The following is an 18,125-nucleotide window of genomic DNA, read 5'->3' on the forward strand; positions in this document are numbered from 1 at the left end:
GGAAACACTGGTAAATAACACTGCATTTATTTTTTTTTAAATTTTATTTTTAATGCAGTGTTCGGGTCCCCTGTGGTCAGACAAGTCATTTAACGTTGTACCAGAACTGTCTCAAACAGGAGCATATGTGATATGCTCCTGTCCCACAGTATTGTTTTAACCCCTCGCTCACCTCCCCCCAAAACAAACAAACAAACAAACAAACAAAAATACAAAAAGAAAAAAAAAACACACAAAACAAAACAAAAACAAAAATCAAACAAACTAAAAACAAACGAAATAACCAAAGTGTGGAATGCTGAAGTTTTGTCGATCAGGAGTCGATGGAGGGCCGGGGGTAGTTCCCAGTCCTCGCCATGAAGTGGTTCAGGACAGTAGAATAATGCATACTTGACGCCTGTTCTAAGCAACCATGATCACGAGATCGAGGAAGTAACTATGGTGGAACTAAATCAACGTTGTAATCTTTTTTATTTAGTTGAGGCGGAAAAAAAGGAAATATAGTCCAACATGTGACGAACCGGTGAAGATTTTTCTCAATCGAAGCGAAGAACATCTGCATTCATGAGTCTTCGTAAAAGACAGCGAAAGATTAAAAAATTATGCGTTCAGGCATGTAAATGTACTGTGCTGATTGTGTGTGCCGAATCAGATGATGAGGAAATCGTGTTTTCCTGTACTTGTCCTGTTGGTAGTGTTTTCATCTCTTTTGGCTACTGTTGATGGATCGTTATTAAGTGGTAAGTTTCAATGTGAAGCTTAATTTAAGATTTTTGTTTTTATTTGACTGACCGCTTCAGTGATGGTTGTAACTTGAGTTTAACTTAAGAACTTAATCTTCATATCTTTTAACTACGTATGTCGTAAAATTCAGCTCACTAACGGGCTAGAATGTGCTGCGTCCACGTTTGAATGTTACGGAACTGAGCTTCCTGTTTTGTCTTAGTTTCCTAATAAGTTTAAGGAACTTGTGCTTCTCAAGTGAAACACAATATATAACACACAATACATAAGCTTTAGTTAATGATTTATTAACTACAGCTTATATATGTTTTACCACCAAAAGACCTTGTAACCAAACCCTCTCAAGCTCAGTGTAGTGCAAGTGTGGGATTAAATTGTCATTCCAGGATAAAATTAATAATTAATTTTTTTTCAATTTGTTAATATTTTTTTTGATTCTGCAGTGGTAAAAAAACACACCATATAATCAGATAGGCAGAAGAATGTCCCAGTTAACACTCCACTTGGCTTAGAGTTGCTATTAGGCTTACAAAGGAAAATGCTAGTCTCGCCTTCTCACCAAGTCTCGCATTTACCATTCACCTCCCCTCCCTATGCCCTCTCTTGTGTAAGGGCTTTTTGGTTGTGTGGACTGCAGACAAAGAGAGAAAGATTTAATAAATACAACTAGGCTAGAAAGGAAACATGGACAGATAAGAAGTAAAAAGATGATTGATATTCTGCATGAAAGGCATTTTAGTCATTGCAAGGCCTGATTTTGATGTCAGGCAAGATCAGAATTACTTTAATGAAACATAATGTTTTCTTCATATGCTTGGACATATCCGAGAATGTGTTTTGACTCTTCAAAGAAAAAAACAAAAAAAATGGTTTGAGAAAACGTTTTGTGAGAATGTTTTAAGCTGGGAATAGTGAGATGTTAAAAGCTCTCTTACCAGAGATTTTCAACTTCCTGTCAAGGCACAAGTAATATGAGAGGAGGGGGAGGGAACACTCACATGAGTCCTTAATTGTTCCAGTCATGGCTTAGCGGAATTGTAAGATTTGTAACATTCAGTATGTACAGTAAATGGCTACTTTCCCTATGACTGAGGACTGAGTCCTAAGGTGTGCTTCTAGAAAATATCCAATAACCCACTCCAAATAGGGTTTGTGGAAATTTCACAGGGGAAGGGGAGGTCTTAAAGGCCAAAGTTTCTAAAGGAATTCAAAGTAAACCAAAACTAGAATTTCCAGAGGCATTGGCTGGGGGGTAGGGGGGGGGGGGTTAAACCAAAAAGCTTTCTGTGAGAGGGGTATGGATATTCAAACCCTCCAGAGAATGGGGTAGAGATACATGTATTTTCTGGAACAGTACAAGGTAAATATTATAAATAATGCTAAATACAATAAGTGCATTTGAAATATTCACAATTAAGCGTAAGTAATAAATTATTATTTGATGCCAAAAGAAGATTCTTTTCACTTTTAATTTCAGTTTTGGATTTTAAACTTCAACCAGAAAGGCCCAACAATTTGTACTATTCATTGAGGGACTCTACATTTGTTTTAAACTGCACTGTTTCAGTGGGAAATTATACACAGACATTGAATTTAACATGGCAACATAACAAGAAATGGTTATTTGGTGAAGTACAGCATATTGATACTGCCACAGTACAACTGACATTATCAAATACAAGCAGCAAAAACAATGGAATTTACTGGTGTGGCCCAAAACTTGGTAATATGTCACAAGGAGTTAACATATCTCTTATAGTGGCAGGTAACTGAATTAAGAGTTATGATTTCAATTAAGTTTGGACCCTCCTGTGTGAAAAGCCTTAAGTACATTTACTATCAAGAAATTTTGGATGATGTAATTTAAACTGTCTGTCTATTTTTAAGCATTCAAAATATTTACAGTATATTAATAAGACTTTTTAAGTAGTTTCAGATTAAAGCTCTTAGTTTCCTTAATGAAGCAAATCCTGGTAAATGTTTCCTTTTTTCTTTTCAGATCAACCTAGTCCTCCACCTAATTTAAGATACAGTGTTGTGGGTGCCATGGACCTTGAGAGAGAGTATCGTGTGTTTTGGTCAGCATCAAGTGTTGCTGGAGGTTTGCCTGTTAATTACTCGGTCAAGCTGTGTGTGAATGACTCCTTCACTATAAATAATAGTGTCTGTAATTGGAGCAGTAACCCGGATTGCCGACCTACGAATGTTCTGAGTGTAGATAAAGATTTCTTCTGTGTGCTACGATATAGTGGGGATTTTGTTTCCCCATGTGAGAAAAGCTGTAACTATACAGTGTCTGTAGTTGCTGAGAATGCTGTTGGAAGTGCGACAAGCTGGCGATATCTACCATTCATTCCAGTGTATTCAGGTAATGCATCATGTGTTGGGATCTGATGTACGTTGTTGGGTGTGGCACATGTACATATTGCCTTCAGTGGTAATAACAATGTTCTGAAAGTTATGATCCTTGATATTTTAGGACTGAATTCCTATCAGTACTTTTGAAGTGTCTTGACTTTCCAATTGTCTAAAGGTATAGTCATGCACAACATGCAGTTAACACACTGGGTCAATTCATCTTTAGTTAACAAAACAAAAATGTTCATACACTGTAATACGTGCATCATACATGTAGGGTGAAGTGAGGGACAAATCTTGTTGAAAAGCATTTTAAACTGAGTAGTTATTTTAAATATATTGATTTCTGCACTAACCATGAAAATCATGGTCATGGTAAAATACATTCATTTGTATGTTTGTTGAAGATATGAAACAATTAGGTGAGGGATTTGAACTTGCATCAATAAAACCGATCATGTCTTTGATTTGAAAAGTCTGCTCCTTAAATAGTCACTGAGGGCTGTTTACTTACACTGTACAAGTGGAAATGCAGTAAAGATAGAATTTTTATTGACATGTACAGTATTTCAAATGGATATTCGTGTTTTTTTCAATATAGCCTTTCTCTCCCAAGATGTTTCCTTTACGTCCCCTCCCATGTGCTCCTGCCCCTCCCCTTCCTATCCTCACCCATATTTAAGGTAGAATTGACCACAAAGGATTGCATGGTACAGATACATGTGTAGCTGACCAGCTCCAATCCTTTTGGCCTAATTGTACTAACGCACCCTACCCTCCATTCTGCGGTGCATGTCCCCTCTCATCACCCCTCCCCCATCCTCAACACTTTGGTTGCTTTGTTGACTGTACGGGCCACTGGGTGAGGAAAACCCTTATGGATCCACAAATTAAGAACTACATGGCCTGTACACTCACTGCAGGCTGCCGGTTGAAAATGTACCTGTCAAATAGTAAATCTCAGACTGTGTAAAACACTAATAATTGCACTTTGTGTTGTTGTCATGCGTTGCACTAATGTGTATTATGCTCTGTGCTCTCCTGGCTAATATTTCCCTGTCTGCCGGCTACATGTATTATAAAATTCATATTTTGTTGTTTTTGAATGAATTCAATCTAACGTTTTTGTTTTTGACTTTTTCTAACTTTAAGCTACCCCTTTGCCTCCTTTGAGTTTCAATGTTGTCACAACTGATAAGCAGAATGAATTAAGAGTCAGCTGGACTGCAAGGGCTGCATGGAGATACACAAAGATGGAATACAAAATACTGTACCATGCAAGAAATGAAATGGAAAACAAGGTTTGTTGCTATTGCATAGTGTAACTCTACTGCTGTTGTTTTTGTTTTAGTTGATTAGAAGTGAACACTTTAGTTTGATTCTGACATGTCGTGTACTGACCAATCACAAAAAAGTTCAGGAAATTCGAGCAAACCTCTCAACCGCAAAATAATTACAGTTGCTGTTTGCAAATAATTTTATTTGGTTTCCTTGCGTCTAATTGGCTTTTTCATTGCTACACAATAAGATATTTTGATAAATTGATGCCTGTTTTTCATGCATCTGTCCTGTTATTGATCCTGAATTTTGTCATAACATTGTCAAAGTAGCTGTGGCTCCACAAGGCGATAGCCGAGTGGATCAGCAGACCACTTTGACAGTTGTATGACAAAATTTATTGTCCATTACAGGACAGATGCATGAAAAACTAATGTCAATTTTTTGTTACAATTATAACAAATTGTCAAATTGTCCGCTCTCGCTTCTTTCGTCAACAGTGCATAAATTGTAAATTCATGTGTCAGTCCGCTTAATGACAATGAAAATTAGCCTATGAGCTCCAGAGCATTTCTGCAGCAGTTATGGTAAATATGGTTTTTGAGTTTCACAGTAAATAAGTTGATCAGTTAGATAAAAACCAACTACATGTAGTTGAAACTGCATACTGTAAATTAAAGTTAAACAGATGCATATATATTCATGCATAGAGCCTGATGAAGATCTTTTGTTTGTTCCTTTTCCCTTGTAGACCAAGGTTATATCTATTAAAAACAGCTCGACAGAGATTACCCTGCTCAGGCGATTGAAGGCATTTATGGAGTATTACGTCTACATAATAGTCCGATTTGTTAATGAAGAAGGAAAGAAGAGTGCTCCAAGTGAAGTGCAAGGACCACGCATTGTGAAAACACCAGCTGGGGGTATGTCTTCTGTGCTGATACAGCTGTACAAGCATGTTAGATCAAAATAGTTTATTTCTTGTATGTGCAGTTTAAACTCTTGTATGTGTAAGTAGACCCCTTTCAGACAAATTAAGGTGTTTTGCTTTAGAAAGCATATTTAATACCACTTTACTAACTCCGAATTCTGAACCGCTTGCTTGGCTTGCATTGTACATGTATAAAACCTCTTGTACTAGCACAAAGTTATTAATATTGCTAGTTAACTTGTCAAATGCATTTTGCATGGTCCAATAATTCAGCAACCGACAAACAACATCACATGTGCTGATACAAAAAGGTTCACAAGATTTTCTTTTTGAGTAAGAAAATGACTATTTACATTGTAAATACTTTTTAAATAGTACAGTTAAAACATAGAAACTGCAATTACAATGTAATTAATTTAATTTATTGTTAATATTTATGTAATTGTTTTGCAATTTAAATTTTAGAACCAGATACTCCATCGAAGGTGATAAGAGATTTGTCAGCGATCTTCCCTGGTAATACTGCTCTGAGGAATGTTACAGTAGAGTGGGAGGTGTGTATTTTTAAATTACACTGCCTATATAGGAACACTGTTATGAAGCTACAGTTTAATAATTGTAATATATATTACTTTTTCTATTTAAAGGTACTAGAAATGATTTCAACCGACAGCTTTTCACTGTTACTGAGTGGTCAGCTACTTACTTTTCCACCCTCCTTCTCGTTCGCCTGCCTGCCTGTCTGGCAAACTCCCTGGTTAGCACCCTTCAGTCCCGGGGTGGGTACTGCCAGAAAAATTGGGTAGGGGTGTGCGGCTCGCTTTCCCAAAACCCTAACGGCCCTGTTTATGACCGAAATATGTGATATTTCCTACCATATTTATGACCTGACGAAAAATTTGATAGCCTTTTTATGACCTGGCCCTAAAATCGATACCCTGTTTAGACCTGCCTTATAATTAGTTCCCTAGTTTAGACCAATGTTAAATTGTTGTAAATATAATTTGTGAAGGGCTTTTGTTGATGGTCTTATCGATACTGCTGAGAAAGTAGCTTATAATCTTCTTAACAGCATACCCAGTTCAAGACTAGGGTGCAAAAACCATACCCTATTTATGATCAAGTTGGCCGAAATTGATACCCTATTTCTGACAAAAATGCTGAAAACCTAGCCCTTTGGGGCCGCACATACCTATAGTAGGGGATTCCCCCCCTCTCCCACCCCCCACCGTGCCTTCAGTTTCCTTTCTTCCCACCCTTCTTTTGTTCTGCCTGCCTGCCTACCTGCCTGTCTGGTAAGCTACCTGTTTAACATCCTTTCGTGTCCCTCCCCCCCCCCCCCTGCCTGACTGTAAGCTCTGTGCTTAACTTCCTTCTGTTTCCTTTTTTCCCACTTTCCTTCTCTTCTGCCTTCGAACAATCTCTCTAATCTCTACTCCTTGGTTCCACTTACGACTTAAAAAAGTTTGGTTAATATTTTCCTTACAAGCCAACATTGTATAATAACGATAAAAAATACTTGATTTGTTAATTTGTGTATCCAGAGTAGTGGCCAAATCTACACTAGGGACGATTTATTTGCTTGAGACTAATAATCCGTAATTATTTTTCTAGCATCGGTCCTAACCTTGCAATAGCCATACCTACGATAAACTCTTCTTGTTGTTGATTCCTTGGGGATAACAACAACACACCTGAATGAATTCAAATGAATTGGAAGTTATCTGCAGGAATTTGTCAACGAGGAAAGCCCCAGGTTATGATAAGATCCCAATGGATGTGATTAAAAATTCATTTCACCTCATTGTGCATCTGATTTGTCAATATCATTAACCTTTCTTTACATAGAGATGGTTTCTCGAAAAAAAACAACTGAAAATTGCTTTTTTTTAATTAGCAGGATCCTCGGCTATGTAAACAGGGATCGCTATTAATATTCTGGTCTTTTTGTAATTTACAGACAATCTCTTCATTAATTTGTCTTGGGCTGATCCGTCTCAGCATGTCTGCAAGACGTGCTGACAGATGAGTCAGTTCAAGATCAATTTTGCCTCCTAATTCGTCCAGACACCGGATTTATACCTAGGCTATTTATCCATGTCAGACTGATAAGGCGTCTCAGTTGGATAAACCAATGTCTCCTTATGTAAATTCGGCATCGGATAATTCGTCTCTAGTATAAATGTGGTAATGAAGGTCTTGGTAAGTGTTTTCAACGCCCTGCTTTGGCTTCAGCTGACAGCACCTACCCTTAAATCAGTTTGGATATGATAAAGCACGTCATTCATGGTTGGAAATCTTCAAAAACGTCGTTATGTATTGTGAGAATTGTATCTAATAAAAAAGAAAATTTCATGGTCGCTTGGAAATACGAAATTTATCTACTCGTGTTGAAAAATATTTAATCGTCCGCAGCGCTCACTCGTGAAATATTTTTCAACACTCGAAGAGAAATTTCTTTTCTCCGTGCGGCCATGTAATATCCTCTATTTCAACTCTTAATAATACTTATTTGCCATCGTTTCTTCCAGTTGGCACGCAATTCCTCCTGGCATGGCACTCCTGGTAAACATGTGGTTTACTGCAATTATCATCATGTTAGCCAAGGTTCTGTTCCAGACTGTGAATATTATGTGGATGCCACATCAAATAGAGCAGTTTTACAAAGACTTGATTCTGCCAAAAGTTACAATGTCTTCATAAAGATGTGTAACAAAGAACAATTTTGTAGTGCAGGTGGTGAGCCGTACATAATTAAGGAACTTCAAGGTGGGTTAAGAAAGTAAAATATCAAGTAGGAAGAAAATGTTTGACCGCATTTCTAATCACCGACAAGAGAGTTAACGATATGACACATAGCGTAGTATTTTTGAGAAACCTTGAGGTGTCTGGAAATGTGGTCAAACAGTATCTTGAGCATTTGATATATCTTTTCAATGGAAACTACAGCTAAGGAGAAAACGGAGAAATGAAATCATAAAAATCTATTTTGGTACAAGCTGCTTTGTTTTGGAAGTCCCACTGTGTAACTTGTGCCCCAACAAGGCTGATTTTGTTCTGTGTTACCGGGTCGTGTAAACACTGTCACGTTCATGATTTCTCTTCTCAAGGCTGCTGCACACTAGCCGATTGTTTTGTCGGTCGACAAAAAATCTTGACTTGTCGGCTAGTGTGCGGTGAATTCAGACAAGTCTGCGAGAAGATCGGGGCTTGTCGGGCAATATCTGACAGTGCTAAATCTCAAAACGTCTTGTCGGGCCTTGTCGGCAAGTGTGCGGTGGACCAAGACAATTTGTCGGGGCTCGCGGGCGCCTCAATTAATTAAGAAATGTCAGGAGAGTCACATCAGTGAATAGGCGCTATCTTGATTTTGGATGACTCGACCCCAAGGCTGAACGCGGTTAGTCGCGACAAAAATCGGCTAGTGTGCGGCAAGCAGATGGCCCGACAAATTTTAACCCGGTTTGACCTCGACAAAAAATCTGCAGTTCTACGACAAAAAATCGGCTAGTGTGCGGCAGCCTTTAAAATTTTATTAGTCATTAATGAGTTTGCGAACACAATGCGACGTACCGTCATGGAGTTTAAATGTATTCTAAGCAGTACATGATTAAAAGAGCAAAGAAGTGGACCCAAGCTTTTACTCATCATTTTAGGAAAGATGAGTGCATGGCGGGGGTGCTCTTGAAAGAGAGTACAGTTAAACTTATTCCGAGGGAGGTTTTTGTTTTTTAAATGAACAAATATTAAATTTTTAGGTTTTTGTGGTATGTAAGATGAAAGCAATACATGACGTTTTGAATACTGGGTCAGGGTTTGTTTTCGTGTTTCCATTTTGTTTTAAAATGAATCCCTGGTAAGAAACTCATATGTAACTGCTAGGCATGTATGTATTTTTCATGTAGATAACTCAGCAACACCAAAGAATGGAGGAAAACTGAGCAGCAAACAAATCGCTTTGATCACAGTGTCAGTTGTGGTGGCATCTATAGCAGCTTCGGTTGCGGTATACTTGCTAAGGTACGAAGGTATTTTTGTTAGTGTACTGCTGGTAGTCAAGAGTGGCTATCTTTTACTAACAGAAGAATCCCTTTCAAGCGACCACCGTGGGAAATCCAAGGAGGGGTCACTGGACATAAAGAGAGATCTTGTCGCTTGTAGGAATGGGTTCTTGTAAGCGATCATGTTCTAAAGCAATATAGGCTTTGCTCTTTTTAGAACTGTTAACATAAATCTTGGAATGTGTTAATGGTTGTGAATAATATTTTGAGTTTAATCGATGGGGTTTTCTATAGACAGTTGCTTTAAAGAATGGAAACCTAGGGTTCTTACCATTTGTCAGAATAAGCCGGTTGGAATGACCGTTAAATAATGGTTAGGGTTTTTCCAACCGAACTAGATGGCGCATACCATTTGCAATTGGATTTCTCGTAATTGTTTTCGGCTGATGAGACACTGGAAACTGGAAAACTTACCAAATTGCAAGGAAATTTCTGTCGTTCCTTTCCGAACGAAAAACGTGGACTACTTCTGGAGGTAGTCTACAATTACCGAACGGATTTTCCGGAAAATTACTGTTCCATTTGACTTGGAACCGAAATTTCCGGATTTTTTTGCTAAATGGTAAGCTCCCCTATTCAATCAACATCTCAAGACAGTTCTTCATTACACGGCAATCCAATAATCTGTTAACCCCAGCAGTGTTAGAACTGGAGCAAACGTCGAACCTTAGTCGAATTTAATTCGTCGAACCTATTAATTTTGAAATAGGAGCATGAATGGTGCGACGTTTGCAGCAATTAAGCTCGACTCAAATTAATTGGTTCGACTCTAGCATAAGCTCGACTTGCCAAGTCGGATAATGCGACAGTGGTTCGGCGTTTCAGCAAACGCCGTTCTAAACACGCGCTGAACTTTATTCATAAATCATGCAAATTAAAAAATAATTGATGGGATGGGCTTGGCAAACGTCACAAAAATACATACTCCCCCATCTGCCGAACGCTATTTCCCCCTTCCTCCCCTGGTGAGCATGCGCTGTACAAAGACAATTTCGCGACCGGAGAGTGGCGAGCTATCGAAAGTCATTGCTGACATCAAGACAGCTGCCCAAGACTGCTGCTCCTTTGTTGTTCGCCAACAAAAGCATGCCACTTGGAGCAATAGCTGTCGTCCCTAACACACTGTCCTCAGAGCTGTATGTAATGCGAGTCGTCTCTTTCTTTTTTCGCAATTAATTGCCAAAGTAAGGCCCGACGAGTACTGTAGTTCGGCATTTCGCTAGCAAGTCCTAGCATTAAGTAGCTGCACATCGAGTGAATAGCACGGGGACACGTGCTTATTCCCGTGTTTTAATGAAGTGCAACTTGTGAAAGAGGATCGAAGCAGGTTCGACGTTTGTTACCACGCTGGAATTAAGTCGACTCTTTGTCGCACCTATTTTTAATTTATTCGACGCGACTTGGATTCGACTTATGCCCTCGGCCTTATTTTATTACAGTGGCTGCGCCCTCGTCAACTGTCACGCGATAGATATCGAGAGTTAATAATGTTATTGTTAAATATAATTCACTAGCCTCTAAGCTAGTGTATCACAGTAAATCTGTTGATCAAGGATTAGGCATGCATCCAAACTGTGTGTGTAATCTTCTCCTCAGACAATGGCTTCATAGACGTGGTGTATTACCAAGAATACGCTTAAGGAACCGTTTAATACTTCAGGTAAGTAGATATTGTCTGATAGTATTACAATATATCATTTTGCTAATGCTCGCTCCAGTCCCTTGTAGGGGCAAAATTTGATCTATTTAATGAATTAATGAAGCCATTTTTGGCCTAGTGATCACTTCTTGCCCCCACAAGGGAAGGAAACTAGGAAATATTTGCATAACAAAATGGCCTATTGATCTTTATTCGTCCCAACTTTGGTGCTTTATGATACATTTGTTTTTAATTCTTAAGTATTATAAGCCCGAGTACACATATTGACAGGAAGGCTCTTTTTATCAGAGAAATATAGGTTTTCCATGTTTGCTAACCACAATTTATTTGGAAAACTCGCTGGTTGTACAGCAGTAGAAGAAAGTGGATTCAAGCAATAATATTTCAAAGCAAAATAGTTTGATTAGTTGCGAGTATTTAAGGACGGTGCCTACTAAATACAAAGGTTTTTGCGCCAGGTTAGAACCACGCGGAAAAATTAGATCTTTCCAAGGGCTATTGGAATCCACAAAGAAAATAGGGGGTAGCCCCGCATTTTTTCGAGATAATTAGCCTTGAATCTCAACAAAAATGCTGACATCAGCATTTTCCTGAAAAAAGAAGGAAAGGAAATTTCATTACAGATTTCCTTAGAATTCTCCTTTACATACAGAAAAGCAAACACATTTAAAAAGATCTTTAAACTACATGGCAAATGGTAACATAAAAACCATTTTTGATATGTTTTTAATAACAACTTCGTTGCAACAGCGCTTGTAGCGTCTCTGACAGCCTTCCTCTGGTTCAGCTAAAATACAGTCTAAATACCTTTTGCTCACAACCAAAAACTAATCACAAATTGAACAGGCTTGTCACTTCCATTTCATAACATAAAATGTAGGGGAACCACGTGTTTTTTAAAGTTATTCATCTTTTTTGGAAAACTTTTACGGTGCGCGTTACATTTATTGCTGTCACCTCCCCAGCAAGTAAAACATTTGCGTATCTCGCACTTGTTTTGCGCACGCACTACGCCATCTGCAGGTACATGTTTACAGTTGGATTTCAATGTAATTTTCGACAGATAACAGCTAGGTTTTCAGTTGGTAGTCGTTAACAGTTAGTGGTTAGCGATATGCTGCTATTCTGGTGTTCCTGGTTTAAGTACAGATTCATTAAACTTGATTTGATCACAGTAGGAAAATTTTGCTTTCATTTTAGTCGTGTACTTGGTAGCGTAGTTGATTGCGTCAATGTCAACCCAGCGTGGCGCTTAAACCATGCGAGAAAATTGCGAAATACATACGGACTGCAGGCTATGAGCTGCTCTGAAACTGACCACAGAGCCAGGCTAACTCAAAACAAAAAAACAAAAACAAAAAAAAAAAAACAGCAATCGTCGACATAGTGCCAGTACAGTGGAACCTCTGACATTCAGACGCCTCTCTATTAGAGAAAGTTCATTTTTTCTCAACCGAGTTAGAATTCAGATAATCTCTACCTCTGTAATGCAGTAACTCAATATTAGGGACACATGGAGAGGTTTGATGGTATTGAGGTACTTCTGTTTTATGGCAACTTTGTATTGTAAGTATAGAGTTCTAGAGAGGTTACTTATTTCTTGTTTATTTTCCTTATATGGTATTCCAGGTGATTCCTACAAAATCACACACCACACTCAGCTTGTAGCCAGTGCATTCCATAATATTTCCATAAAATTAGATTTTGTGTCCTTCCCACGTTCCTTCTTTATATTACTGCTTTAAAATGTTTACCATTGCTCTTGACAAATCCGAGATTTGCAAAAAGAGGTTTTCTTTTCTTTTTTTTTTTTTTTAAGGTGACCTACTACAGTTTAGATGAATTATAACAGCCCAACTTCTAACTCTTTTGAAAAATGTTCCAACATGTTTTTTCTTTCTCTATTTACTGTTTACTTAAGTCTTTTACCGTTCTATGTGAAACTTGAACAATTAAACGTCAACAAATGGACGAAAATGAACGACCGAGTACCTAAGGAGAGACTGGGCTCTAGTAGGTTAAATCACGTTTTTCTCAAAATTTATCTGTATGACCCCACCTCAAAATTTCAGGAATGAGAAATTGACTCTGATTTTACATTCATGCAAAGTAAAATATAAATCTGTAAGACAGATTTTTTGCAAACTAAGAAAATGTGAAATCAAAAATAGCTCAAAATTTGACTTACAGATTTTTATTTTACTTTGCATGAATGTTAAATCAGAACCAATTTCTTATTCCTGAAATTTTGAGGTGGGGTCATACGGGTAGATTTTGAGAAAAACGTGGTTTAACCTACTAGTCTCAGTCTCCCCTTAGATACTCGGTAGTTCATTTTGACCATTTGTTGACGTTTAATTGTTCAGGTTTCACATAGAATGGTAAGAGACTTAAATAAACAGTAAATAGTGAAAGGAAAAACATGTTGGAACATTTTACCAAAGAGTTAGAAGTTGAGCTGTCTTATTCCACCAAAACTGTAGTAAGCCACCTTAATGTGGTCGTTTTTACAAACTCCGAGGAATTCGCAGATTTCCGACAATTGGTTTCACTGGCATTTATGGTTGTAACTTCTCTGGATCCTAATCAATTTTATTACAGGAAGCGATCGGTCAGCTTCAGGTTAGCAAAATGACATGTTATTCTCTTTTCCTTTGCAGCCCCCTGTACCACCTTATGACTATGTGGAGCCATCAGCGACAAATGACTATGATCAACTTAATTTCAACGAAAACCAACTTTGATGTCACATTGGACAACATGATAAATGGCCAAGTAAAGTAGTCGCATGGGTGCTGAGTCAGGCAATTGCTAGTTTATATTTAAATTAATAACTTAACAGTCGAACCTCTCCACAACGGCTGCCTTGGGACAGAGAAAAGTGGCCATTAATGATAGAGGTGGCCGTTATGGGGCAGTAAGGGTGAAATATTACACCTGATTTGTGTGTGTGTGTGTGTGTGTGTGTATAAATACATAACACAATCAAATATATATCTATTAAAAGAGCTTCGTCAAGGTTTGCCCATGTTGAAGATTTGAGCCTGAATTTTTATCGCTGGTCGTTTGTAATCCGTGTCAATCTTCTCCATCCTTAACCACTGTTGTTCCTTTATGGTTTATTATTATCGCTTTGCTGTTTTTCTATCGTAGTAAAATATCATTTTCAGGTTTCCTTTAATTTGGAGGTAATTTTGCACGTGGCCAAAATAACAAAATGCCATGACTGAGCTCCTTTAAATAAAACAGAAACAGACACTAACGAGGCACGGTACGGATTAAGTTTCGTTGACCTTTTGCTATAAAAAATGGAGTTTTGCATACACCGTTCGTGAATTATTGTTAAACTGGCCGTTGTTGAGAGGTTATTTAGGCAGTCGGGACGCACTTTAGTGGCCGTTGCTGTTGTGGAGAAGTGGTCGTTGTAGAATTGTTGTACTGAGATATGGACCGTCAGCGGAACAAAAAAAAAAGGGGGGGGCCGTTGTGTAGAAGTGGCCTTTGGGTAGAGGTGGCCGTTGTGTAGAGGTGACCGTTGAGGAGAGGTGGCTGTTAACGTTCTATAGAAGTGTTCATTAGTGGAGGTTGGACCTTAATTAAAAGGCAAGCGTATGTTAGGAAAATTATGATGAAAAAAAGGACAAAAGAGAAGAAATCGACAGTAATGTTTACAAATTACATGCAAACAAAAGTAATTGTAAACCTAGATAAGTTAGGAATTTCCAAGCCAATTACATTTAAACATTATTTTGAATTAAATGTGAAAATCTCTTATTTAAAAGTGACCAAAGTTTAAATTGTAAATAAACAATGGCCTACATTTGGCGTGAAAAGATGTTCAGATATTTGTCTGCGGACATTTTCTGTTTCTGGAAGCAAGCTGTTAGCTTCGAGGAACAGATAATGTCAAAGGACAAATATCCGAGCCTAATTATAAAGTCAGCTGGAGGCTATTGTGACTTTTAAGTATTTTTGCAACTCGCGAGATCTTTTTTAAAATTGGGGAATGTTCCCCGTTGGTTTATATTCAGTCACGTGACTCATTTAGATCAATCTCGTGCGAGTAAAAATATTTGATGAATTATAATTACATATATTTAATTACTTTAAGATATTTGAGCTGCACTATGATCTTTTAATCCAATCCACCTCAAAATAATAACCATCATGACTGCGCCCGTGTCATGTGTGTAATTTATTTTATTTACAATGTACTCTTTGTAATAATTTTAGATGCTTTTCCATATCATCTTCATCTGTCTGCTTGCCATTGTATATAGTAGGTATTGTGACAGGAAATTAGGCTTTTCAAACTCATTTAAAAAATTCATCAACATAGTACACCAATATAGGTTCAAAAACAGGTCGACTACTTGATCAACGTGAGCGAATCAGCGACTTCAACCAGTTAGTCATGCTCAGAATGTGCATTAGGCAGTTTTGGGCTTGATCCATTTTGGACCAATCTTGGGTGAAGATAGCCTAAATTGCACGGCCGCTGCCAAAATGAACTGGTCTAGGTATTCACACAGAGCGGGTTCAGTTTGAACGGTTCCAAAACTGAAACGTTGTCGTGAAAGGCAAAAATCGGGAGAGGAACAGCACAGGTAGCGGGTCGGTGACTTTATCCGGTTGTAGTGTTGGACCTGATCCATTTGCAATTGTTCCCTCGTCACCATAACCTTAGTTAAATTGAATTTTCTAGGCATTTGAAAATTGGGAGCATGCGCTCTTTTTTAGAATTGCATGCCCAGACTTTTTATACCAATTTCTCATCCACATACAACTTTGTTCAATGGAATTATTTGTACTGTGCAAATAATGTTTTTTCTTATTGCGATCAAAACTTACTCTCAGACGAGAAAGTACAAGCGTTGAGGTTTCTTATTACTTTCTTCGCTGCTACTACTATTATATTTAAGACCATCTTGTTAAATAATTTTGTACTTCATGTTTTATACTTTGATTTTGTAGTTAGTTAGTTAGTTTAGCTGTTGCAGATGCTGCTGCTGTTGTTGTTGACTTTAGATGGCTGTTCAATAACCTATAAGTAGCCTTATGAAGGCGTGCTGCATAAATATTTACAAAAAATAAACTTGTTAAAACTGTTTTTAGCTTCTCTGATTATCATAATATTTGATTTAGTTGTTATCAGAGTGATGTTCCAACTCAGATTCTAGCTTTCCGTCAATAATACTTTAATGGATCAATGCTACCGCTCTTTATTACCTGATGCTACAATAATAGTATCACATAAATGCCTAATCGCTGATAAAAAGCTGATGTTAATATTTTTGTGGAAACAAGGCTTTGTATGTCAGATAAAGATGATACGTATATCCCAAGTGGATTTACTCTTCACAGAAATGACTTTTAAAAGTTCAATATCAGAACTTGCTATGCACTGCCGTATACATTTAAAAAATGATTTAAACTATACAGGAATTCCATGCAGGTTCAATATTAATAATGTAGAAACTACTATAACAGTTCTAAGCAGTCCAATTCCTAATATCTATGTGGTAGGTAGCTACCGTTCAAATCTAATGTTCCAGTTTTAGAGTTGATAAAAGCCCTGGTTTATCTTCATAACTCAGTAATAACAGATACAAGAATACCCACCATACTTATTGGAGATTTCAATATTAATATAATGCAAGACACAACAGACGAAAGGTGTCTCAAAAACTCACTGATAAAAAACAGAGGATACATACAATTAGTTAACCATTATACTACTGACTACCGTACACAAATGGATCACATTTATATCACTGTACCACAACTTGAGCAATCTTCATGAACCCTTGAGTCATACTGAGGCAACTTGGAATTGGCCTATTGGCTGCAAACATGTCTTTTGGGGGGTTGCCAAATATTTGAAGTTTTACAGCCGACAAGCAAACTTTCGCGCCAACGTTTGCAAGTATTAGAGGTTTTTGATATATTTTCGATTAATATTTACTTGCGCAACTTCAAACCTAGGCTCGATTTCCAGCCGTTTTGGGAGTCCGTTTGTTGATAGTCCTCCCAACAGACGGCTGGATCACTGGTCCGTATCGCTTTTGTCCGTGACGTCGTATCCGCTTTTTATGCAAACTAACATGCGAGCAGCGCGGGGGAAAATATGGCGGAGGTTGTCTCTCCGTGAGAATTAAACCTGTTAGCAAAAATGTGTTCTACGTAGAAACATTTTGGATAATCCAAAAAAAAGCGTAAAACTAAAACAGGAACTGCACGAAATCGTAGCCAGCAAGAATCTGGACCCCAAGAGTATCTTTGCAGCGATAAACTTATTTATGGTAAATCGGTAAACAAATATTCTGAGTTGAGTCGAAATCGTCATCACTGAGTCCGAGTGGTCCAATGCAAGAGAACTATCCAGTGATACCAAGGATCATAAGCCAATGTTGCTTCTTCGGCCTGCCTCTGTTATAAGACCTCTGCAGCAAACTAGACCTTTTCCTTTTTACCATACAGGTTCTACCACTCTTGGTAACATTACCGAATGGCACTAATTTTGCAGGATTTCCAAAGCGAAAAAGCTCATATTTGTAAAGTGAAGGTAAGAACTCTTTTTCTGTTCTTGGGATAAAAGATACCAGGAGTATAAGGTAAAGTACTGTTTCTATCCCGATTGCATGATACGTTTGGGTAAACACACGGGCGTAATAAAACTCGTATCCAAGCACATGTTTAGTTAGCCCTACCTTTTTACGTCTATCGAAAATAACCATAAAGAAAATAACCAACGGACAAAATCAAGTTGATTTACTGGTAAACATCACCGAAAAATAACCTTTTTTCCGGCAAAATTAATTAGTGAGAGAATAGGCGTTTCCTCGGTGATCCGCATGCTGTAAGTAATGCCAAGTTTTGTAGCAAAGGCTATAAACAAGTACAGTAGAACAGGTCATACATTCATTCAAAACTTATTTCCTGTTTTTTTGGGTGCACGCACAAGAGCTGATGGTTCACGGGATAATAATTACTAAAACGTACAGATACTTTTCAGCTTTGTTGATTACAAATAACCTCCCTTCTTTGACAGATGGAGACTTAATTAATGGCAAATATTTACAAAAGAACATGT

General features: G+C 37.8%; 1 protein-coding gene across 2 annotated transcripts; it reads left to right on the forward strand.

The window, feature by feature from the left end:
- Positions 1 to 314: 314 nt before the first annotated feature.
- Positions 315 to 17,934, forward strand: LOC145500473 (uncharacterized). 2 transcript variants are annotated; one of them, XM_081479990.1, is made up of 10 exons: positions 315 to 740; positions 2,222 to 2,509; positions 2,744 to 3,112; positions 4,255 to 4,403; positions 5,132 to 5,303; positions 5,777 to 5,865; positions 7,843 to 8,080; positions 9,217 to 9,331; positions 10,969 to 11,032; positions 13,693 to 17,934. In XM_081479990.1, exons 1-10 carry the CDS (start codon positions 653 to 655, stop codon positions 13,774 to 13,776), a joined length of 1,656 nt encoding a protein of 551 aa, XP_081336116.1. In that variant the 5' UTR covers positions 315 to 652; the 3' UTR covers positions 13,777 to 17,934. The 2 variants fall into 2 exon arrangements, with proteins under 2 accessions (XP_081336116.1, XP_081336117.1); XM_081479991.1 differs by lacking the exon at positions 2,222 to 2,509 and having other exon boundaries at positions 316 to 740; positions 13,693 to 17,597.
- Positions 17,935 to 18,125: the final 191 nt, after the last annotated feature.

Source organism: Orbicella franksi, chromosome 10, assembly GCF_964199315.1.
Source record: "Orbicella franksi chromosome 10, jaOrbFran1.1, whole genome shotgun sequence".
NCBI classification, from domain to species: domain Eukaryota; kingdom Metazoa; phylum Cnidaria; class Anthozoa; order Scleractinia; family Merulinidae; genus Orbicella; species Orbicella franksi.

Coding starts and splice junctions, on each gene's coding strand:
- LOC145500473 (XM_081479990.1), top strand. CDS start 653: ATGATGAGGAAATCGTGTTTTCCTGTACTTGTCCTGTTGGTAGTGTTT. Junction 2,510..2,743: donor CATATCTCTTATAGTGGCAG/GTAACTGAATTA, acceptor TTTTCTTTTCAG/ATCAACCTAGTCCTCCACCT. Junction 11,033..13,692: donor GGAACCGTTTAATACTTCAG/GTAAGTAGATAT, acceptor TTTCCTTTGCAG/CCCCCTGTACCACCTTATGA.